This window comes from Haliotis cracherodii, unplaced genomic scaffold (assembly GCF_022045235.1).
Source record: "Haliotis cracherodii isolate W230 unplaced genomic scaffold, xgHalCrac1.p SCAF_10, whole genome shotgun sequence".
NCBI lineage: Eukaryota > Metazoa > Mollusca > Gastropoda > Lepetellida > Haliotidae > Haliotis > Haliotis cracherodii.
Window position 1 is genome coordinate 14510264 of NW_027266265.1, and position 25435 is coordinate 14535698.

A 25435-nucleotide genomic window follows, 5' to 3' on the forward strand; every position below is an offset into this window, starting at 1 on the left:
CTCCTTTACTAACAACCCGTCATCTTGCTGTAAGTTTCAAATTCTGCTGATGAATTGTTTACCGATGTATAATCATAGCGACTCACTCAATCACCTCACCTGTTACAGCACATTATCAACTACAGTAAACTACGGTTATAACGAACTCAAAGGGACCACTAATTTTAGTTCGTTATAACCGTAATTCGTTATAAGCATATAGACAGTATAGCTACAGCAAGTAGTCGGGACTAAAAAGTTAGTTCGTTATATCCGTTAGTTCGTTATAAGTGTGTTCGTTATAACCGTAGTTTACTGTACTGGAGAAGCAACGTTGCGTACGCGGAAACCCATTCTTATCTGACAACTGTATTTAACTCTGATGTGCAGGTGAGGTTGATGTGGTAACGACCATTTTAAAAATACTGGAAAAATCCCCTGGCTTCAGTTTACGGAAAAAATAAATTGTGGGGGCCTCTCCTTATACCCCCCCCCCCCCCCTCCAACACACAAACAAACATACACACACGTACACTACACAACAAGTACACTACACAACACTACACCACACACACTACACACCACACAAACACTCACACATACAATACACAACCTACCTCCCACACACAAGCACACACACACAACACACCGCACCACACATACATATACACACACACGCACACGCACGCACGCACACCGTTTCACCTCACCAATCAACAAGCTACAAATGTATTAAACATTACCACTGCAGGGTGTTTCTGATTCTCGAGCACGTCATATGTGTCAAAACTCATCACGTAATGTTATCGTGCGCCATGAAATATATCCCGGCTGTATTACTGCTTCAAGATAAAACACAACATAAATTACACTGGCAATTTTATTGTAGTCTACTATGTTTCAACTGATAAAATACAGACTCACTTCAAGATGTCAATCCTCATATCTGGGAACTGTCCTTGGCATACACCAATACACTTTCTCACCATAGACTTAGGGAGCACGATAACAAGGTCACAATTTTGCATCGTTCTTATTCTTTCATGAAGGGGAATGACTTTAAAGTTCCAACAAAAATATTTAATATTAGTAGATTAAATAAGAATGATAAGTCTGCTACAAAACCGAATTGAATAATACCCATCAGGAAGTAAAATATACTAGACATACGAGTACATACATTGTACATATATGGTTGTTTTTATCACTTAATATGCTTTGTATAAGTTTTGATATGTAATTGTTTTGCCAACCCAAAATAATTGCGAAACGTTACTGTTTGAAATATTATTGTATCGTTACAGTAACGTTACAACAACAGATATACATACAGTTCCCTTCATTATTTCACTGTGTAGCGTACGGTCAAAAGCAACTGGCTTCACGGGAGTCGTGTTGTAATTTACAGTTATGTTGATCAACTGTACCAAACTAAGTGTTTCTATAGTTGAATCAACAACAACGAAAACAAAATGTACATTCCCAATGTCTAAATATGTTCGGCCATTGATTAACATCCTTGAGGCTGTATCTTTCCAACACATACTTGACCGAGGACCCTGTTGTGTATTACTGTTCGTCATTTCTGCAAGCTCTTGGAATAGTTGTTCTCGAGTTCTAAGATCTTAAGGAAGGGCAGCCTCTTCTGTACCCTCTCCCAGTAGTGCCACAGCGACTTCCGCTTGTTTTGGGAGCAATAGATGGAGAAGAGACCCAACTTCGTCAGTCTCTTCAGCAGAACCGCCAGGTTGATGTCAGCCGCCGTGAAGCCTCGTCCTAACAGCCAGGTTTCACCTTCCGCACCTGCGCAGTTGCTCAGTGTCAGAATAAAGTACATTTTTAAAGGGAGCCTATGAGAACCATGTCCAGCCTATGTCTGTATGTTGTCATAAATGCCATTTTGGAAATGCCTGTATAGGTGCTGTATCTGCTTTGTCAAATCAATGTTGGGTGAGTTGGGGGTTAACGCCCCATTGAACAGTGGTCCAGTTATATGGGGGCAGACAAACCAAGAAATCATAATCAGGGTGAATCTGCAATCATAGGATTCACCCCCCCCCCCCCCCCCCCATACTAATGCAAACTAATTCAATGAAAATAATTGTATCAAATATTATATATATCCACGTTGTATAACTTAAACCTGCATTGGCACACTTTTTTGTCGGCGTTCGAAATGAATCGTAAAAGAAAGACAACCGTCCTTTGCAATCTCACTAAGACCAGAAGTACAATTAACTGTTTGATTGGCATTCTAGAAGTTGGTGAGTAAGTAAGAAAACGTATAACTTTATTGACAACAGCCTCTGGTTTATTGTACATAGCGACGTTCCGATGTAGATTCTTACACCGTTATGAAGCTGGAGTTATACGTTTCTTACGAGAAGATAAATTAATCAAATTGTTTTGTTTGTTTTTTTAACGCCGCACGCCAATACTCCAGCTATATGACGGCGGTCGGTAAATAATCGAGTCTGGACCAGACGCTCAGTGATTGACATCATGAGCATGGATCCATGTGAGCCTGACCACCCGATCCCTTTAGTCCTCTCTTGCGGCAAGCATTCGTCGTTTACGGCATGCATGGGTGGCTGAAGACCTATTCTACCCCGAACCTTCACGGGTCTAATCAAATTGTTGTGCACACTTACATTGTCAAAGTAAGATTGGCAAATACTCTCCACCGTCTCACCGTGTTTCGTTCTGGTCAGCTGTTCTTCAACTTCGTCTAACACCGGATGTATGGTTTCAATGGCGGCCTGGATTCGTGAGGTGTCTCTCACGAGCTCTGACCTGGCCTTGACGTCAGCTGCTTTTTGTAGGTAGGCTTCTTTTAAATGGCCCTGTTCTTCCGCCATTCGAGTCAGTTTAGCCTCTTGTTGTATGAAATACTCGTCCCATCCTGGACAGTAAAATGTACACTTTGGAGAATAAGCTACGGAGATTACCGATGATCTGTCCCGAAGGAATTTAACTTTCCGAGCTTTGGCGAGGCACTTACAAAATGAAATCACTCGGGACAGATTCTCCATAGAGGCACAAACATAGGTGAAACTATTTTCATTTATTCTCAATGAGCATTATAAGTTGTGCATTATGCTGATTGGATAGTTAGCCCCAATTGTTCCTCTGTTTTCATTGTTTGCGAAGCTTCCCTTAGCCACGTGTCGTCATATTAATGATTAAGATGACGTCATCAAATGTTCATGGGCCCCCAAAAATAGATTGAGTAGATGTTTCCGCTTGTGATGTGGAAACTCAAATATTTGTTCATTTTCACAGGAAAAGGACAATGCGTCCCACACAGAAGAACGTACTCGTAAACCTCCTTGCCCCTTGTGAATGCTGAAGAAATGCTACAAAACTGATTCTCTCGGGACTCCGTTATTCCCATATTTTATGGGTTATATTCTAATTCCATGATAACATTTGCTGTGTCTGAGTGGGGTGTTAAAACTGCTCATGGTATTTCAGTGGGCTGGCATTATATAATACAATGTGTCCAGACTAGTACAAGCAGCCACAGCAACACGTGCATGCACGGCGCAATAAAAGTGAAACAATCTTGAAGCCCTATTTCACAACCATGTGTCATACACCCCCTTTATAAGACAGTTTAAAGCCACATACACTATCATATTAATAACCCACTTCCCATTACACCTCTTTATAGCATGATTTATTTACAACATTTAGCAGAGATGACATGAGCACATTATACCACGTGCAGAAAAATGCAACGGTATGACGTCATAATACTTCAACCAATAAATCACATTCAGGAATTTGGTAAAATGCACATATGTAAATAGCATAAGATATTACACTCTTCTTTAGAGGAAATGTCATAGACAATTCATAATTATAGTAGTTTTACGACATAACAGTTTATAAATATAGTTGTTTTAAGTCTATAAGAGTTCATAATTATAGATGTTTTAGGTGACCGTTATTGTAAACTGCAAAAGAAAGAATATACTTGAAAACTGGATTTCACCCCAAAATTACAAAGATTACCAGGCGGAAAACACTGCAAACTTAGGATCCAAAATATAACTATGATACACCAATACTGAATTACTATATCCAGAGACCATATAATATCTATTATATGGTCCCTGCTATATCTTGTTTGTTTCATTTCCAGCCTCCATCAAACAAGCCCGGCACTTTTACTTGAAAATTATCTTCTCGAGGCTCCCGGCACTTTTTTCGAAAATTAACTTCTCGAGGCCCGTAGATTATTCACATATAATGATCCCGATGCACTTAAGTTGTCGTACACTGTAGACACGGTTTATTGGTATATGTTGGTTAATGAAGTATCCATGACGACGGAATGAGTTAGCTCACCTGCCTTATCTCTGGGGGATGCCATGCCCCCCGGGGACATCTCAGGGTTGTACCAAAGTCCGTGAGTAAGGATCTCCACGGGGGTCTGCTTTAACAATTTTCGGAATTTTTCAACATTCTTTCCAAGATCTGTGTCTGGCGATGGCACTAGGATGGGTTCTGAAGAAGAAAACATCACCATGATGTAAAACAGTTTCAAAAATATGTCTTTCTTGTTCTCCGTTGATGTTTTCACATTCATTCGGTATTGATGTGTGGTATTGAGAGGCGATTTAATTGTTTGAGGATTTTGAAGTGGCATTTATAAGAAGATTACGGTTCAAGCTTAGAATACTTTATAACTGAGTTGAGTTGCGTCCCTTGGGCATGCCAGAAACCTATGATCGGGGGTCGAATCCCGCTTTGCCCTGATTATATTTCTAGGTTTGTCACCATACCCGTGGTCGTGGGTTTGATCAAAGTGGTGAAGGTCTAGTCTGAGAGCTGCAACACTTCAGGCTTTGCTCCTACATCAAGCTGACATGCCGTGATATAACTGGAATACTGTTCAAAGCGGCGTTAACCAAAACTCACTCACTCACACCTCTCAATATATGTGTGCCGCACGTTTCGGGGATGTTCATTTGAGACAAATGATCGTGTTTTGCGTGTTTGTTATTCACACAAAAATAAAATGACAAACAGTTAAGTGTTTGACTCCTAAAAACCATAACCGCCTCCGTGGTCTAGTGGTAGAGCGTCCGCCCGGAGAGCGCGGAAGGTCCGGGGTTCGATCCCCGGCCGCGTCATACTAGAGGTGGTTCGTTGCTATATAAGTATAACTTGAACCCAATTTGACCTCACCTCACCTACAAACCATAAGGAACAAATTGATTTTTACAATTAATGTATTTCACTGAAACGTGAAGCAAGATTTATCCATATTGATGAATATATCCTAACCGCTACAAGCATGCTAATTCACTACTTTAGTATGTATATAAAGATGATATACTGTATTTTTCACAGCTTGACCCAATGATGGTTTTCAGAGAAAGATCGTGAAGATAATTAAGAAAATACACAATTATAAATAGAAATTTGCATGTTCTGTTAAAAGAAAAAAACTAAAACTGACACATATCCCGACAATGCCTACAATATCCACTCGTGAGTCGTGACTGCGCCACTCAAGAAAATATTTTTGCCATGTCAATCGATGAGATAAAACTGTTATTTGACAAGACAAATATCCTCTTATTCTGTGACCACCTATGAGTAACCATGGTTACACCTACCATGTGGAATCTCCCTGTCGATGTATTCGATAATGTCTTCGGACTCGGGTATCAGCTTGCCCCTGTCCCCCAGAACGGGCACCTGTCCCGCGGGGTTGATCTCCATATACCACTTGGCTGTCCCCTCTCCTTTCCCTAAGTTCACCACCCTCTCTGTAAACAGCTCTCCTTTCTCATACAGAGCCATCAGGACCTGGCATTATATGTCAACACATATCAGAGATATTTATTTTGTTAGGTTTGGTTTTCAGAAAAAAATGCTATTTATGTAATAGAGAAATCCCTCGAATCTGTTTATTCCACTCCAGGAATTCACATATTCTTATGATTTCTCCATTACATAAGTATAATGTTTCCCTACTCTACGGAATCAACATATTCGAGGGTTTTCTCCATCACATAAATATAATGTTTCACTACCTTCAGGCATCAACATATTCGAGTGATTTCTCCATCACATAAATATAATGTGTTTTATTAGTTCCGAAATCAACAGATTCGGGTGATTTCTCCGACTCAAACCTTGTTATCGTTGAAATGTATGTTCTCTTTCAGAGACCAGAAGTTGCTGCAGTTTTACTTAAAATGCACGTTCAGAACGACAAGTGAATTCCTGGCACTGAATCGACTGCAACAATAGTGTGACGTCATCATTATGCTTTAAGCGTTTTCTCAGTCCCTTGTCAATCAGTTCAATTTTTCATGCATAATAGGTTTTAAAAGATCCTATTCCATGCAGGAACATCCACTGAGAAAAATGTGTTATGTGGAAACGGAACGAATGACTAATGTTTGATATTTGCCCTTGGAGTGATAAATGAACAAGAGAAATCATACATCTGTAAAATCCCTTTCGAACAACCAAACATTTATATAAACACCGACACCAAAACATTCATTATAAGGACAAAAAAATCTTTCCGAGTCTCACTATCAGCAGCAATTCTATTTCCCCGAATATCACATACTGTATACATGATCATACTCAGGAAGTCAAGATACGGCCTTGAAAGTCACATTATATAACATGGAAAAATAATGATTTGACAGAATTTACAGTAATTACAGATATTACAGAGCCGCGAATTGAGTGTTTTTGTGGGAGTTAATGTTTTATATTGACTGTTGGCATGACAACATATTCAACATCACATATTTATCATTATCATGTGGGATATTGTACACCAGTGACCAGTATGAATGTCAACGTTAATCATGGAAACAGGTGCTGATTGTCCGTATGTTGACATGGCAATATGTCTTCACACTGTGAATGTCCATTTATCTGGTTGATATATGACCCAACATAATACTTTCTGGTGCTTGAGCACTAGTCAAGCAATATTATCTAATTCCATTTTCTTAAGAACCCGCTTATACGTTGATTATATTGTCCACCGGGATTTCCTTTACTGCCCAGGTTTAGCTGTCCTTTCATTAACATGCCCAGACAGAATGTATCGCACCGTTTACCTGTCCTTCCGCAATATCTACCTGCTAGTTCACCCTCACTACCATCCCCTCGCCCACTGACCACACTGATCATCTGCTCCTCCACACACTGCATCTACCTGAGGTTGTATCACATTGTCTACCTGCCCTTCCACACCCTCCATCTACCCGAGGCTATATCACATTGTCTACCTGCCCCTCCACACCCTCCATCTACCTGACTCTGTATCACACTGTTTACCTGCCCTTCCACACCCTCCATCTACCTGACTCTGTATCACATTGTCTACCTGCCCTTCCACACCCTCCATCTACCTGACTCTGTATCACATTGTCTACCTGCCCTTCCACACCCTCCATCTACCTGACTCTGTATCACATTGTCTACCTGCCCTTCCACACCCTCCATCCACTTGACTCGGTATCACATTGTCTACCTGCCCTTCCACACCCTCCATCTACCTGACTGTATCACATTGTCTACCTGCCCTTCCACAACCTCCATCTACCTGACTGTATCACATTGTCTACCTGCCCTTCCACACCCTCCATCTACCTGACTGTATCACATTGTCTACCTGCCCTTCCACAACCTCCATCTACCTGACTGTATCACATTGTCTACCTGCCCTTCCACAACCACCATCTACCTGACTGTATCACATTGTCTACCTGCCCTTCCACAACCTCCATCTACCTGACTCGGTATCACATTGTCTACCTGTCCTTCCACACCATCCATCTACCCGACTCTGTATCACATTGTCTACCTGCCCTTCCACACCCTCCATCTACCCGACTCTGTATCACATTGTCTACCTGCCCTTCCACACCATCCATCTACCTGACTCTGTATCACACTGTGTACCTGCTCTTCCACACACCCCATTTACCTGAGGTTGTATCACATTGTCTACCTGCCCTTCCACACCCTCCATCTACCTGAGGTTGTATCACACTGTTTACCTGCCCTTCCACACCCTCCATCTACCTGAGGTTGTATCACATTGTCTACCTGCCCTTCCACACCCTCCATCTACCTGAGGTTGTATCACATTGTCTACCTGTCCTTCCACACCCTCCATCTACCTGAGCTTGTATCACACTGTCTACCTGCCCTTCCACACCCTCCATCTACCCGACTCTGTATCACATTGTCTACCTGCCCTTCCACACCCTCCATCTACCCGACTCTGTATCACATTGTCTACCTGCCCTTCCACACCATCCATCTACCTGACTCTGTATCACACTGTGTACCTGCCCTTCCACACACCCCATTTACCTGAGGTTGTATCACATTGTCTACCTGCCCTTCCACACCCTCCATCTACCTGAGGTTGTATCACACTGTTTACCTGCCCTTCCACACCCTCCATCTACCTGAGGTTGTATCACATTGTCTACCTGCCCTTCCACACCCTCCATGTACCTGAGCTTGTATCACGTTGTCTACCTGCCCTTCCACACCCTCCATCTACCTGAGCTTGTATCACACTGTCTACCTGCCCTTCCACACCCTCCATCTACCTGAGGTTGTATCACACTGTTTACCTGCCCTTCCACACCTTCAATCTACTTGACTCTGTATCACATTGTCTACCTGCCCTTCCACACCCTCCATCTACCCGACTCTGTATCACATTGTCTACCTGCCCTTCCACACCCTCCATCTACCCGACTGTATCACATTGTCTACCTGCCCTTCCACACCATCCATCTACCTGACTCTGTATCACACTGTGTACCTGCCCTTCCACACACCCCATTTACCTGAGGTTGTATCACATTGTCTACCTGCCCTTCCACACCCTCCATCTACCTGAGGTTGTATCACACTGTTTACCTGCCCTTCCACACCCTCCATCTACCTGAGGTTGTATCACATTGTCTACCTGCCCTTCCACACCCTCCATCTACCTGAGGTTGTATCACATTGTCTACCTGTCCTTCCACACCCTCCATCTACCTGAGCTTGTATCACGTTGTCTACCTGCCCTTCCACACCCTCCATCTACCTGAGCTTGTATCACACTGTCTACCTGCCCTTCCACACCCTCCATCTACCTGAGGTTGTATCACACTGTTTACCTGCCCTTCCACACCTTCAATCTACTTGACTCTGTATCACATTGTCTACCTGCCCTTCCACACCATCCATCTACCTGACTCTGTATCACACTGTTTACCTGCCCTTCCACAACGTCCATCTACCTGAGGTTGTATCACACTGTTTACCTGCCCTTCCACACCTTCAATCTACTTGACTCTGTATCACATTGTCTACCTGTCCTTCCACACCCTCCATCTACCTGAGGTTGTATCACACTGTCTACCTGCCCTTCCACACCCCCATCTACCTGAGGTTGTATCACATTGTCTACCTGCTCTTTCACACACCCCACCTACCTGACGTTGTATCACACTGTATACACATGACGTTGTATTGATCAAACCTATTACCTTCCCTTCCATCTACCTCAATCCACCTGACGTTGTATTGATCAAACTGTCTACCTGCCCTTCCAGCTACCTCAATCCACCTGACGTTGTATTGATCGGACTGTCTACCTGCCCTTCCAGCTACCTCAATCCACCTGACGTTGTATTGATCGGACTGTCTACCTGCCCTTCCAGCTACTCGTACCTCAGTCCACCTGACGTTGTATTGATCGGACTGTCTATCTGCCCTTCCAGCAATCTCAATCCACCTGACGTTGTATTGATCAAACTGTCTACCTGCCCTTCCAGCTACCTCAATCCACCTGACGTTGTATTAATCGGACTGTCTACCTGCCCTTCCAGCAACCTCAATCCACCTGACGTTTTATTGATCAAACTGTGTACCTGCCCTTCCATCTACCTCAATCCACCTAAAGTTGTATTGATCAAACTGTCTACCTGCCCTTCCAGCTACCTCTATCCACCTGACGTTGTATTGATCAAACTGTCTACCTGCCCTTCCATCTACCTCAATCCACCTGACGTTGTATTGATCGGACTGTCTACCTGCCCTTCCAGCTACCTCAATCCACCTGACGTTTTATTGATCAAACTGTCTACCTGCCCCTCCATCTACCTCAATCCACCTAAAGTTGTATTGATCAAACTGTCTACCTGCCCTTCCAGCAACCTCAATCCACCTGACGTTTTATTGATCAAACTGTCTACCTGCCCTTCCATCTACCTCAATCCACCTGACGTTGTATTGATCAAACTGTCTACCTGCCCTTCCAGCTACCTCTATCCACCTGACGTTGTATTGATCAAACTGTCTACCTGCCCTTCCATCTACCTCTATCCACCTGACGTTGTATTGATCAAACTGTCTACCTGCCCTTCCAGCTACCTCTATCCACCTGACGTTGTATTGATCAAACTGTCTACCTGTCCTTCCATCTACCTCAATCCACCGGACGTTGTATTGATCAAACTGTCTACCTGCGCTTCCATCTACCTCAATCCACCTGACGTTGTATTGATCAAACTGTCTATCTGTCCTTTCTTCAACCTCTGCGTCACAGTGTCTACCTGCCTTTCTATAAACCCCATGTACACGAGTTGCAGCGTTAAAGTCTTCGCCAGTGTATACGACCTAGTCCTTCCTTTATAATGACCTACAATTGTGTCAATGTATTTCGCTACGACTGTGCAAGTCACAGCTCACACAACACCAGAGAGTGACCTGGCGTAGTTTGAACACATTCATTAAACCGCCAGGAGATTGAAATAATATCAAATAGTTACCTGTAATAACTTTATCTTAGTGGTATTTCTGTTACCATGACGACGTCAGTACCTTACCTTTTGAGAATAGTATGATGGGGGGACATAGTATAGCGTGAAGCGAGGCCGGGACTCGTCGTCAGCCATGACAAACAGTATAGGGAGTTACTAGCTGGCTTGGACGCTCAGGTATTGCAGGGGATGTAGCGTTGTCCCACTCCGACGACAGCTAACGCACAAGTGAAATTTCGCCCGTCATTATCAGGTGTGTTGAACTAGATACTATATACCTAAGCCTAATCGCTCTCTCTACGGTCTTCACACGACAATAACGGAAGTGTTACTTCGATAGCAAGTTCTGATGTTACAGTGGTGTACGCATGCATATATTTAGGCTATGGACTATGGATGGACGCGCGGCATGTGTGATAAAAACATGAGTGACAAACACTGTGTTTATTTGTTGTGTAACGCCGCATGATATTCCTGCTATATGACGGTGGTCTGCAAATAATCGAATCCTGACCAGACAATCCAGTGATTGACATCAAGAGCATCTCTCTACGCAGTTGGTATCCGATGACATGCATCAATCAAGACAGCGAGACTGACCACCCGTGAGTCGCCTCTTGCGGCAAGCATAGTCGCCATTTACGACAAGCATGGGTTGCTGAAGACCTATTCTACCCCAGATTTTCAGGGGTCGAGAAACAGTGTGAGAGTGAACACTTGTCCTTTGCATGTTAAAGTATCAGCTATGATGAGACTCTGTCTCACTCTTTATATTATGGTAGTCAGGCAGATGGAGGGTGTGAAAGGGCAGGTACATAACGTGATACAGCCTCGGATAGATGGAGGGTGTGAAAGGGCAGGTACACGCTGTGATACAGCGTCGGGTAGATGGAGGGTGTGAAAGGGCAGGTCTCTACGTGATACAGCCTCGGGTAGATGGAGGGTGTGAAAGGGCAGGTACACAACGTGATACAGCCTCGGGTAGATGGAGGGTGTAAAAGTGCAGGTACACTACGCGATACAGCCTCGGGTAGATGGAGGGTGTGAAAGGGCAGGTACACTACGTGATATAGCCTCGGGTAGATGGAGGGTGTGAAAGGGCAGGTACACAACCTGATACAGCCTCGGGTAGATGGAGGGTGTGAAAGGGCAGGTACACAATGTGATATAGCCTCGGGTAGATGGAGGGTGTGAAAGGGCAGGTACACTACGTGGTAAAGCCTCGGGTAGATGGAGGGTGTGAAAGGGCAGGTACACGCTGTGATACAGCGTCGGATAGATGGAGGGTGTGAAAGGGCAGGTACACTACGTGATACAGCCTCGGGTAGATGGAGGGTGTGAAAGGGCAGGTACACAATGTGATACAGCCTCGGGTAGATGGAGGGTGTGAAAGGGCAGGTACACTACGTGGTATAGCCTCGGGTAGATGGAGGGTGTGAAAGGGCAGGTACACTACGTGATACAGCCTCGGGTAGATGGAGGGTGTGAAAGGGCAGGTACACAACGTGATACAGAGTCAGGCAGATTGAGGGTGTGAAAGGGCAGGTACACTATGTGATACAGCCTCGGGTAGATGGAGGGTGTGAAAGGGCAGGTACACAATGTGATACAGCCTCGGGTAGATGGAGGGTGTGAAAGGGCAGGTACACAATGTGATACAGCCTCGGGTAGATGGAGGGTGTGAAAGGGCAGGTACACTACGTGGTATAGCCTCGGGTAGATGGAGGGTGTGAAAGGGCAGGTACACAATGTGATACAGCGTCGGGTAGATGGAGGGTGTGAAAGGGCAGGTACACTACGTGATACAGCCTCGGGTAGATGGAGGGTGTGAAAGGGCAGGTACACTATGTGATACAGCATCGGGTAGATGGAGGGTTTGAAAGGGCAGGTACACTACGTGGTATAGCGTCGGGTAGATGGAGGGTGTGAAAGGGCAGGTACACAATGTGATACAGCCTCGGGTAGATGGAGGGTGTGAAAGGGCAGGTACACTACGTGATACAGAGTCAGGCAGATTGAGGGTGTGAAAGGGCAGGTACACAATGTGATACAGCCTCGGGTAGATGGAGCGTGTGAAAGGGAAGGTACACTACGTGATACAGAGTCAGGTAGATGGAGGGTGTGAAAGGGCAGGTACACTACGTGATACAGCCTCGGATAGATGGAGGGTGTGAAAGGGCAGGTACACAACGTGATACAGTCAGGTAGATGGAGGGTGTGAAAGGGCAGGTACACTACGTGATACAGCCTCGGGTAGATGGAGGGTGTGAAAGGGCAGGTACACTACGTGATACAGCCTCGGGTAGATGGAGGGTGTGAAAGGGCAGGTACACTACGTGATACAGAGTCAGGTAGATGGAGGGTGTGAAAGGGCAGGTACAGTACGTGATACAGCCTCGGGTAGATGGAGGGTGTGGAAGGGCAGGTTCACAGTGCGTCTCATATAAACAGTGAATGTTTCTGTTTGTAACAACTAATACAAAGACGCCGATACTGTTTCTCTTTTCTTTGTTGTTTGTTTGTTTGCTGTTTAACGCCGCACCCAGCAATATTTTAGCTATATGACGGCGTTCTTTAAACATTAACTTTATATCGGGACGAGGCAGAAAGACCAAGGATGTGTCTTTGATGATATCAAAACCGTTTTGTAGAGCTCATGCCATAGTAACAGAGAGTGAGTTGGGTTTAACGCCTCTCTGAACAGTATTCAAGTTATATCACGGACTGTCAGTTAATGTAGGAGTGAGTGAGTGAGTTGGGTTTAACGCCGCTTTTAACATTATTCTAGTTATATCACGGCGTGTCAGCTTAATGTGGGAGGGAAGCCCGAAGTGATGCAGGTCTCAGACGTTTACCACTTCGGTGAAACCCACGAGCACGGGTATGGTGATGACAAACCTACAAACACAATCGGGGCGAACCGGGATTCGAACCCACAATCATAGGTTTCTGGTGTGCCCAAGGGACGCAACTCTGCACAGCGAATCACGGCGCCTGAGACGACTGGGCCACCCATGCCCCCTCTTAATGTAGCAGGAAAGCACTTCGTTGAAACCTGCAGGCAATGTCATCTTTCCGAGGCAAGGGAGTTAACTGACTGTGAAAAGTGGACTTTTATGGTCAGTTAACTCTCTTGCTTCCGGAAGATGGGGTATAGTGTGACAAACCTTGAAACATAATCGAGGCAAACCGGGATTCGAACCCGTAATGATAGGTATAGGCGTGTCCAGGGGACGCAACTCTGCACAGGGAATTGTGGCGCCTCAGGCTAATTGGTCACTCGTGCCGCGCGTCAAGTGAAAGCATGCAGAGGAAATAATTGAGAGATCGAGGACCAATGTCTCCACGACACTTTCATCGCCCAAACTACATATTTCTAGTAGGGCTGGGACGAGTCCGAATTTACTACCCGGGTACCCACCACGCTATTACCCGACCCTACCCGGATACCCGCTATATGTCTCAAGACTTGGGTGTCCGATTGGGAATAGCTTGACCGTAGCCCTGGTAAAATGTACTCAGTACCCACCCGACCCGGGTACCCGAGTTACCCGTCCCAGCCCTAATTTCTAGCACCGCCGGCATATAGCTGGAATATTGCTAAGTGCGGCGTTAAACAACACACAAACAAACAAACATAGTCATATGTTGGGTGTTATCTGTGTAACGTAAAGTCCCTCCTTTTAAGATTGTCACAGCTTTGCTGCAGATTTAGAAAACAAACATTGCAACGGACTGTACATATTTACATCAAGGATAAGGCTGGAGCGAACCGATAGTAGTGTTGTGTTCTGGGATTCCCTTCCAGGTGTTAATGAAGAGTTGTTTCCCTTTGTACGCTGTGTCGCCGTTCTACCCCCACCGTTCATGTTTGATTCAATCGCTAAAAGGATCCAAGGAGTTGCCTCCCTTTTGGTTAATAGCACAACAAAACTGGAGGAAAACATAGATCACAGTTTATTAGCTAAGAAAATAATATATATTGCCAATATCAAGCTAAACATACATATTGTAAAATCAGTTCAAACACACACACAAAGCCAGTTCAGTATGTATCGACTTATGAATGCCTGAGTATGATTTTACGCCGCTTTTAGCAATATTCCAGCAATATCACGGCGGGGGACACCAGAAAAGGGCTTCACACATTGTACCCATGTCGGGATTCGAACCCGTGTCTTCGGCGTGACGAGCGAACGCTTTAACCACTAGGCGCCACGATATACTTTTGACAATTGAGAATGTAAATATATAGATATAAAGAGTAATACAACATTGCAGTTTCAGTGACCTATATACTTAAATAGTAGGACAATGTTACAGATGTTAGACAAATTCTTCTTTTCTGTTTTAGGCAAATGTTTTTTCTGATTTTTGTCAGTTACACGAGATAGTATGTCATTGTCGATTTACAGTGGAGTAACCCAAACGATACTAACAGAAATGCTAAAATTTTATGTCCATTGAATATATAATGGTCGCAGGCCATGAATGAATCATTGTCGAAACTGTAAACATGAGCTGGTCATTGACTGTTACTCAAACTAAACAAAATACTCAATGGTCATTTGATAAATATAAACTTAAACACAAAAAGTGTTTGAAGGGTCCGTACAGGTATTAGTATGGAACATGTATTTTCCCGTCCCTTGAACATCTGATGTAAACGGGGGCACGAGCACATTAAGCACACACACCGTGATATACTCATCGCCAAAAGAAACGCGAAGCATAGAAACATATAGAGAAGTATGTACGTTAAGAAGAGATGTTTCCAGTGTGTTCCAATGTGTTCCAATGTGTCCAATGTGATGACGAAGCTAACTATCAGTCAAGTGTTACCACAGAATGTCTATATTCTTATCACGAATTGCTGCACGTGATTTCCAAATATTCCACGCTAATCCTGCACTAGACAAACGGTTCATCTCGAGTCATGGATCTATGACGTCACATGTGATCCGGTCATGAGCGTCGGTTCACACAACATACATTTATGTTCGTTTGTGCATCAAACCAATCTTATATCTCTTGAATATGAGTATTTCTTCACATATTAACCAATATTCGCTTTTCTTTTGGCGGTGAGTATATAATACTGTTAAAAGGAGCCTTAAACCCAACTCACTCACTCACTCACTCACTCTGATATCGACTGGTCAGGTCGACTCAGGCCGACAGCCTTACACATGTCATTGCATACAGGGTGGACCTCTAACCAGAATTTATCCATGCCTTTCTCCTGATGATCATAAGGACTAAATTTCTCCATGCCGCTTGTGTGGAACTGTGGGTCGGTGAGGTAGATGACACCACTGTCCTCACTTCCCAGCCACCCCTGGATGTCCACGATCATCAGTGTGCCCTGGGACTCGCAGAAGGAGAAGTGGGTCAAGGCCGTGGCCAGCTCCTCGCCGCGATGCTCCCTCTTGTTAGAGAAGGCCAGGTTGTTGGTGAGCTTGATGAAGTCGCCGTGGAGGTACGGCTCCACGTTGATGCAGTCCTCGAGACGTCCGTCCGGGGTCAGCAACTGCAGGTGGGCAGCAGGCAGGAACTGCACCTGGATGTCCCGCTTGTAGTTCTGCAGGGCTTCGTTGAACTTGAGGACATAGTGGCCAGCCATCATCTGACATACCACATCCTGCATGTAGCGTGTTACAGAGTGATGCCGCGAAGACCTGTACCGTTTGCCCACATATCTGAAACACAGCAAAGTTGTTTGAAATGTGCATATTGATAAACAGTCGGGCCTCATTCTCTCGCGGGAATCCTGCAGTGATGGCGCGAAGACCTGTTCCGTTTGCCCACATATCTGAAACAAAGCAAAGTTGTTTGAAATGTGCATATTGATAAACAGTCGGGGCTCATTCTCTCGCGGGAATCCTGCAGTGATGCCGCGAAGACCTGTTCCGTTTGCCCACATATCTGAAACAAAGCAAAGTTGTTTGAAATAACAGTCAGGCCTCATTCTCTCGCGGGAATCAATTTGAATTTTGTCAGCAAACACATAATCTCTTTTTATCGGCGGTGTGTATCATTCGCCTTCACATGTATCAGATTACGAAGTTGGAATGTTTAACTATACCTACATAGTAGGGGCAGCCATTTGATTTTTAGGGGGAGGGGGTTTCCTGTTTTTATCAAAAATATTCTGTTCCCCAAAATGTTTAATACAAATATTTTGTAGCCAGCAAAATTCTCCTAAATAGGTTTGAGCATATTGTTCAAAGAGCTGACTGAAAACCCTTTCAGTCCATCCCTAGAATACTAAATGGTCCATCCCATGGACATTCTCCCGAGGCAAGGGTGTTAACTGACTACAAAGGTCCAGTTTCCACTTTTAAAGTCAGCTAAATCTCCTGCCTCGGAAGATGCCCCTTGCTTCAAGGAAGATCAGGAGTGGCCTACCGTCCTCTGGGTTCGTCTTGGTGCAGGAACTGCACGTGGTAGGCATCTCGACAGTGCCCTCTCTTCCCCTCTGCCAGATCTAGCTTCTTCCCAATATATACCAGAGTACTCTGTGCTGTCCAGTCACCAGTGGCGGGGTTGTACGTCAACAGGAATGATCCTGAACAAATCGTCTCCATGAACATGTGAACTTGTGTGATGGTAGGATAACAACTAATGTTACGGAGATTCAACAACGACAGGAACTTTTTCGCAGAATGAATAAGTCTTTCAAACGTTTTGAAACAATTCTACTAACATTTCAAATTTTAAATAGATGAAACTAAGGTTAATTTTGCATCAGTTAGTACAAAATCATATGAACCTCTCAGTGTAAATGTAATTTCAGTTACGCTGACAATTTTTTTATAACCTCTCACGAGGGCAATTCCCACTTTTACATGAATGTAAACGTTTGACGTTATTTTTAATTTTTCACTTTGATATTTAGAAAACAAAAGACACTACTTACTTCGAAGCTTATCCGCGTGAGATTCCGGCTGTGGCAGTGGTGGACGCCAGTTGCTTAGATACTCTGCAGGGTCATCCGTTGTGATACTCTCGCCAAGATCCATTTCTACAAGAGAATCTGTCAATGTTGTCCTTGAAAGGTCAACAAGGGGCTGTAACTCAGGAACATCAGTATTCTCATTCAACTGCCTTTTCTTCCTATCATCCTCGCTTCTCATTGGCTGATTGGGAATGTCATGTGGGTGGAGGAACACACTGTGAACATATTCAGATGTTTCGCTTGATTTTGTTGTTGCATCCTGGTCTACCAAATTATTCTCTTTGGTTATCTGTTTTCTCTGTCCAGTACTTTCTCTGCTTTCTATAGTTTGGTTCACATACGGTTCTGATAGATTCACGAGGAGATCTTTGCCCGTCGGTGGGGATGATGCCTCATCCAGGTCCTGGGCGCTTTTACATGGCACCGGGGAGGAGAAAAATGCTGGATCCACAGGAAGACCTACACATTTATGTTTATATACCTGCCACTGCTTCTTGAGATCCCCAACTCTACGTGGTGTCATCTGGGGATAGGTGTAACAGCCTTGAGTCGTCTCTTCATTGCCGAGGGATGTTCTTTCCTGTTGGAAGCTGTAGGTCCATGCTTTTAGGGGAGTTTCCTTCCTTCGCCTGGTTTTCGGAACAGATTCATCTGTTGCTCTTAGGATATCCGTGTCTTCTGGGTTGTGGGTACTGAATGATGATCCCATTGAAGGCTCTGTTTCCGCTCTTCCCAAACAAGGCGGAATAGTTTCTGCTTCATTTGGTTTGCAGTGTGAAGCTTCTGGTTCTGTCCATTCATGTTGTCTTTCTAGAGAGCACATTCCTTGCTTTGTGAGCGACCTATCCCCATCTAGTTCCTGGGCCTTATCTCCTCCCAGTTTCAGAGACGCCCCTCCTCCTTGAGACCCCATTCTTCCCTGAGAGGCCCCTCTTTCCTGAGACTTCCCACCTTCCTGAGACCCCCCTCCTTCCTGAGAAATCCCTCCTTTCTGAGATGACGCTCCTCCCAGAAATCCATCTTTTTCTTTCTGAAAGCCATCTTCTCTTTTAGCTTTCTCCCCATTCTGTTGCCTATCCATGCTCTCTTTCTCTTCTACCTTCCCTTCAAGCTCAGGTAGATCAAGGATCGTTAGAGACAAGTTCATAATCTTCACTGTCCTTGATGTATGGTCCAGCTGGGCAGCCTGGCCGGCGACTTGATGGCTACACAGATGCAGGTATAACTCCATGCTCAGTTGCTGCAGGTACTCGGCCAGGTCTCGGTCCTGCTGAATCGGAGTGAGTGACAACGTAAGGCTTATCATGAATAGAGCGCGAACAAACTCATGGAACTGTTCCAAACTCCTCAGTGCTGAAATGGTCTTGTGGGCACTCAAGCAGGACTTCATCTCCTTCAGGACTGTCTGAAACAACTTGTATTCCTCTTGGACAGAAGGTCTCAATATGGCATACTTCAACAGTGATACATCCGCATCCAGCTGAAATAACACGAAGAACGTATATAATCACAGTGAAAAGAACAATGTGAATGAGAAATAAAAATGAGAATAATAATGCCAAAGAAAATGACAATAACAATAGCAATAGTAAAAACAAACCACAAAGTATTTTTTCCATTTCATTGCCAGACAACATTTCAACAAACTGTGTAAATGTGTAACAGGCGTAAATTCCCCCAAAATACATGGCATTGGCATTATGAATTTATAAGACCAACAGACGTTATGTGAGCTTAGTCGTAAGGGTAAGGTCTCCAAATCAAAGGCATGCATTGTTTATACCTTCTTATTTGTCATATTGGGGTTTTAGAAGCATGTGATTCCAAACACCTCTTTTATAAAGATATATATTGATACAAAAGACATCTTTCCCGAGCATGCATGCATGTTTACAGATTCACAAGGGTAGCAATATATGTGCAGTTGAATAAGAGGGAGAGTTACGTTTAAACAATGGCATGAGGATTTTACAGAATTTGGACACTTTTCTTGATGTTCCTAATCGTGAATTATTGAAAAGTAAATTAATGTGTATTTTGTTGTTGACATAATTTTGTACCTCTGATGCCGCTGATAGCGGCCTGGGTGTAAATAAAGGTTCAGTTCAGTACCTGATGTTTTGAGCGGTACAGACTCTCGTGAATATTTTGTATGTAGCGGACAGCTTCAATGCCGGTCAAGTAGGACTGGTGGCAGGGATGATGGGACTCAAAGTCCTTGGGAAATCTTTGCCGGACTTGTTCGTAGTCGTTGAGTGACAACTTCCCAATACATCTTGTGAGCAACCCCAGACACGAAGCTATACCCTTGTCGTCCGGTTCTCCCAGGGAGGCAAACAACTGGATTGATTGTAACAGAGGTTCCACGGCTTCTTTCATCATTCCTGCAAAGAAACTTAAGAGTTGGGTTTAACGCCGCTTTGAACAGTATGCCAGTTATATCACGGCGTGTCAGCTTGATTTGGGAGGAATGCAGGTATTGGACGTTTACCAATTTGGTGAAACACACGACCACGGGTATGGTGCTGACAAACCGATAAACCCGATCAGGGGGAATAGCACGGACAATGATGCCGAGTAAAGTACACGTAAGCATCTCAGGATTGTGTTGGTGGTTGAAACATCCTACACAGTCTCCCCACACTGCACATATGTGCATGGTATTCTGGATCTTTTCCTGCTGTAGCCATTACACATGGAGTGTGTACATACCGTGCACAAATACGTTTATCAAAAGGGTGATGGTAACATTTGGCTAAAATGGTTCCCAAATATTTGGCTTTGACACGTAAAGGGAAGAGGGTACTTCGTCTTCATCCAGATCTCCGTTTTGAACGTCCAATTCCTAGTTTAATACATTTTGACTTCTATAAAAACATTCAATTTCGGTGACGTCATTTTACTAGTCTGTCTCACAGACCCTAAAGAAAAAAATAATTAAAAAGCAGCCCAACTCAGGTCTGGAATGATTTGGCAAGTCCAGATTGCCTCAGCCGACTGTTCCAGGCTCCATTTGGATTTTTATTATATATATTTTTTAGATATATTTTTGTAAAAAATAGAACGTTTTTCTGGGACTTAATGTCAGTCTACCATTTAACCTGATGGGCCAGTTGTTTAACATACAGATAACTCACCCAGATTGTGCATTATATTGCCCTTAATCTTGATGACCTCTGCCTTTGTGGTGACATACTGATCCTCGTCGGCGTACCTCCATTCCCCTACAAGCATACACACACTTCAGTCGTAATGGACAGGAGTCGGGCTCAGATATGTGACAGTACAAGAACGATTAGCCTTATTTTTGTGTTGAGAATTGAAATTGCAAAGCAGAGAAGGGCTTCTTGGCTATATGTACTGACAGGGTGTGTATATTCAGGGTGTGTAATGCCCACTAAGCAGCCGTTCAGCTATAGGACGGCGGCCTGTAAATACTAGTGATCGAATCGAAACCAGACAGCGATCTACCTGGATTCCCCTGGGGTCTAATGAGTACTTGGTTGAGGACCTGGATAGCACCATGGAGATCCCCCTCGTCCTTCAACAAACGGGCTTTCCTCACTTGGATCTGGGGAGCGATGGACACTTCTGGACATTTTTCTTTTATAAATTCCACAACTTGCAGCAGAGGTTTGGACGTCCCAGACCAATAGGACGCCCGGTCCACGGTAAAGGCAATACAGGCGGCCATCTTGAAATCTCTCGCTTTTATGGCCAGGTCGATGCACCTCTGTGAATATACGGTGAAATCATGCGTGAAAGTTGAAGATTAACACTGCTTTGAACGTTATTTCAGTTATAACACGGCGGAGGAACACGGGTGGCACAGTCGTCTAAGTGGTCGCAATCAACTGTGCAGAGCTGCGTCCCTCGGGCGTGCCAGAAACCTATGATCGTTGGCTCAAATCCCGGTTCGGCCGGATTATGTTTCATAGTATGTCAGCACCATACCTGTGTTCATGAATTCACCAAAGTAGAACAAGTGTAAGGCCTACATCACTTGAGACTTATCCCGAACGCCGTGATATACCTGAAACAAACCCAACTCACCCATTCGCTATATCAGGACGTACCAGTTACATGAAGGAGGGGTCCCATTATGAGGAGGGTCGTGGACGTCTACAACAATGATGAAACCCAAGAACATGCGTATATTCTGCTGATCAGAGGGGTGGTGAGGTGTGTGGGGTGTGTCGAGGGGGCCGGACTTCTCTCCCCCTCCCCCCCCCTCCCCTTTTAAAAAACCCCACCAAATGTAGTATTTTGTAGGCAGTAAATTAATCTGGGGGAGTATTTTGATATTTTGGACCCCTTCCTTTTAGAAATCCTGGATCCGCACGTGCTGACTGAGGATCACAGTCGTGGCGAATCTTGAATTCGAACCCACGATCAGCGGATACTGAACGATCGCCTAGTGTTTCTCAAGGAGCCAAGTTTGAAACAACAGGAATGTTCTCAGATAACGTTAATGTTCAGGTTTGAAACACATAAAAAGAAAATTTAAACCATGTGTTGACATGTTTTACTGCAGGTGCAGTTGTGTCAATAAAGTGTTCTCAATTTATGCTAGACCGCCTCCGTGGTCTAGTGGTAGAGCGTCCGCCCGGAGAGCGGAAGGTCCGGGGTTCGATCCCCGGCCGCGTCATACCAAAAGACGTTAAAAGATGGCACTTGTTGTTACCCTGCCTGGCGCTCGGCATTAAAAGGGGCTAAAACAAGGACTGGTCTGTCAAGGAGTCAGTATACTGTGTCTGAGTGGGGCATTCATGTTAAACTGCGGCATGGTATCTCAGTGTGCTAGCACTGTAAATCGGCATCAGTCCGGATTAGTACAAGCAGCCACACACACACATGCATGCACGTCTTCGACGCGACATTAAACCCCATTTCACCTCACCAATTTATGCTAAGAATACCTCGAATATATTGTTTATTGATTATTTACTCACATACAAAACTTCCATCTGGTTCATTGATGAGATTTTATCGTTTGGAGCTGTCATCATTTCAGGGGTGGCGTCCGGCGGTAGAAAAGGGCGCTTCTGTTTCCCAGCGTCATCAATCAGTTTTCGTATAGTCGGTGGAAGAAGAGCTAGCCACTGTTGTAGTCTTTCTGTTGCTGTGGTGGGCACAGAGGGTCCATAGATGACCGCCTGGATTCCTGCAAACCATGAGTCACGTGTCAATAGATGTGGTAACGGCATTTTACCTTTTGAATGAACTTTTACACCGGGTGGCCAAACGTTTAGCCCGTTAATTCCTTCACATCCCGCTATTGTTTATTTGTTTGTTGTTTTACGCCACACTATTCCAGCTATATGACGATAGTCTGTAAATATTCGAGTAATGTCCCCCGGTTTAAAAAGGCAACTCTCACATGGGTTGGTTGGTTTGTTGTTTAACGCCGCACTCAGCAATATTCCAGCTATATGACGGCGGTCTGTAAATAATCGAGTCTGGACCAGACAATCCAGTGATTAATGTCATGAGCATCGATCCACGCAATTGGGATCGATGACATGCATTAACCAAGTCAGCGAGCCTGACCACCCGATCCCGTTAGTCGCCTTTTACGACAAGCATAGTCACCTTTTACGGCAAGCATGGGCTGCTGGAGACCTAGTCTAGCCCGGAATCTTCACGGGTCCTCTCACATGGGAAAATAGTAGCGCTGGGACGAGTCCAAATTTACTACCCGGGTACCCACCTCCCTATTACCCGACCCTACCCGGGTACCCACTGTAGAAATCTACAGATAGGTACATGTATTTAGATATACGTGTAAAACAATCTGGTCATGCAGACACTGAAGTTTAGTGCATGAAATTGTATCTTTATTTAGACATATAAAAGTCAGAAGGAATGGGTGCATAGTCAGAAAGAAATGGGAACCTTAGTGACTTATAGTGTAACCATAGAGTTTTAGATAATTTTTGTCATTAAACCATGGATCCGGGTTGTCCTGTGGGTACCCGGGTCCAACTCAGGACCCATCCGACACGACTACCCGAGTTAGAAAATAGATTTGTTTGTTTGTTGTTTAACGTCGCATCTAGCAATATTGTTAATAATGGAATCTGGATCCAGCAATCCAGCGATTGAGATTATGAGCCACAATCCAGGCCGTCGGTGTACGATTAATTAATTTGCAGGAAAATCCATCGCGGGTGAAAACAATCCATATCTAGATTTCTCTTATAAGGCACGTATCTGTGTTCCTAAGAGATGGAGAAACTAGACGCGTGGTGATGCTAAAGAAAGATTCAAGAACAACACATTTATATAAATGGGGTGAAAAAATACAAGTGTAAAACGATAAGATTACTGCGTACACAGACATTCACTGCTTACTTTGTTTAGGAACAGTCATAAAAGTACAAACAAATTGTTGTGTTTGAATTAGATAGGTCTACGGCGAACATATATAAAATACATTTAAACTTGTTTACCTTCATCGGTAATTGGCTGCAGACCAAAGTATTTCAACACGTTGTCTGACATCTTGAATAGTGGCCCTGTTCAAGAGAGCATGGATACTAGAATTGGAAAAAAAATGTTTTGAAGCAAGGATTACTGATATCCCTCGAGGTCAGGTCACAGTAACATCGACAATCTATCATTTACAATCAGTGTCGCCGATATTCAGGCTGCACTTCGGTACATATTACACATATTGTATTATTATTATCATTACATGAACTTTACAAATGGTTACGACATAACAGTGATTGACTTATATTTTTAATTTGAATTTTGACAATACGCCTTTAAAATTTGATATTACCAGCATGGCGACGTGAGTCGATCGATACACACGCCCCGCCCCGCTTCATTTCACTGGTATAACCACGCCTACTTACTTGATTGAACTGGCAGTAGACTCAGTGAATCGGTGCTTGACCAAAGCCGTCAGTGATAGTTCTTGTTGGTTTCATTGTTGTAATTAGTTTTCAACTAATTATAATTGTTCTGATTACGTGTACAATGACGTCATAGCTAAACTTTGCAATCATTCATTCCTTTTGGTCGGCTATGCGCGTGCGTCAGCTTTCGTTTCATCAGTTCAGGACTTGGGGATTCCCCGTATTGTCACGTGACCTATATGCTACCAGACAACAACTAGTTTAAAGAGCAGGTTTATCGAAAGACCTCCTCCGATCAACCTGAAATTGTGAAGTATCCGAACTGGCATGTCACAAGCCTATATTCCGACATTGGTGTAATAGTTTCAAATAACTAGAACAATAAAGTTTAACTTGCAAACACGCTAAGGAAAATATCAGAGACCACTTAACAATATTGCAGAAAAATAGTTACAGTTGTCAGCTAAACAAAATATACAAAACAAGCCACTGAGTGCAATTTAGGTTTCGGTGTAGTTCATCCTCGATTACCAAGTCTGATATACATAATTATCCGTCCTATTTCAATAACGATAACAAACTGAATATGCAATGCACTGGATTGCCGAGGATGGGTGTTGTTTAAGGCACTGCTATTCACCCTGCAGAGTTGCATCCCTTAGCCAAGTCAGGATCCGCTGATCGCTGGTTCGAATTATACATATGTCCATATTATATTCCTTTGTCTATCAGGGCAACGTTAACGATCCTGTTCGTTGCGTTCGTCACACTCGTAAATGTCTTCGAGACTTATGTCTTTCCTCCGACACGCT

The 25435-nt window shown here is 44.1% G+C and overlaps 2 protein-coding genes across 3 annotated transcripts; both read right to left on the reverse strand.

Moving 5' to 3' along the window:
• Nucleotides 1-854: 854 nt before the first annotated feature.
• On the reverse strand, nucleotides 855-11143 carry LOC139447122 (ganglioside-induced differentiation-associated protein 1-like). Its single transcript, XM_071228302.1, has 5 exons — nucleotides 10866-11143; nucleotides 5610-5802; nucleotides 4333-4491; nucleotides 2672-2881; nucleotides 855-1782 (listed from the first exon to the last, which is right to left on the reverse strand). The coding sequence occupies exons 1-5, from the start codon at nucleotides 10932-10934 to the stop codon at nucleotides 1559-1561; spliced, it is 855 nt and encodes a 284-aa protein (XP_071084403.1). The 5' UTR covers nucleotides 10935-11143; the 3' UTR covers nucleotides 855-1558.
• A 4038-nt stretch (nucleotides 11144-15181) lies between these two features.
• On the reverse strand, nucleotides 15182-24779 carry LOC139447130 (alpha-protein kinase 1-like). 2 transcript variants are annotated; one of them, XM_071228318.1, is made up of 9 exons: nucleotides 24621-24779; nucleotides 24210-24275; nucleotides 22710-22921; nucleotides 21229-21490; nucleotides 20895-20981; nucleotides 19870-20141; nucleotides 17719-19237; nucleotides 17208-17367; nucleotides 15182-16498 (listed from the first exon to the last, which is right to left on the reverse strand). In XM_071228318.1, the coding sequence occupies exons 2-9, from the start codon at nucleotides 24259-24261 to the stop codon at nucleotides 15940-15942; spliced, it is 3123 nt and encodes a 1040-aa protein (XP_071084419.1). In that variant the 5' UTR covers nucleotides 24262-24275; nucleotides 24621-24779; the 3' UTR covers nucleotides 15182-15939. The 2 variants fall into 2 exon arrangements, with proteins under 2 accessions (XP_071084419.1, XP_071084410.1); XM_071228309.1 differs by having other exon boundaries at nucleotides 24210-24296.
• Nucleotides 24780-25435: the final 656 nt, after the last annotated feature.

Bases quoted from the DNA above. Each gene is read 5' to 3' on its own strand.
- LOC139447130 (XM_071228318.1), bottom strand. From the start codon at position 24,261: ATGTCAGACAACGTGTTGAAATACTTTGGTCTGCAGCCAATTACCGAT. The intron at 22,922-24,209 runs GTAAACAAGTTT...CATGGTTTGCAG, and splicing joins GCAGCCAATTACCGATGAAG to GAATCCAGGCGGTCATCTAT. The intron at 21,491-22,709 runs GTGAGTAAATAA...GTATATTCACAG, and splicing joins ACCAGATGGAAGTTTTGTAT to AGGTGCATCGACCTGGCCAT.
- LOC139447122 (XM_071228302.1), bottom strand. From the start codon at position 10,934: ATGGCTGACGACGAGTCCCGGCCTCGCTTCACGCTATACTATGTCCCC. The intron at 4,492-5,609 runs GTAGGTGTAACC...TTTCTTCTTCAG, and splicing joins CGACAGGGAGATTCCACATG to AACCCATCCTAGTGCCATCG. The intron at 2,882-4,332 runs GTGAGCTAACTC...TTTACTGTCCAG, and splicing joins ATCCCCCAGAGATAAGGCAG to GATGGGACGAGTATTTCATA.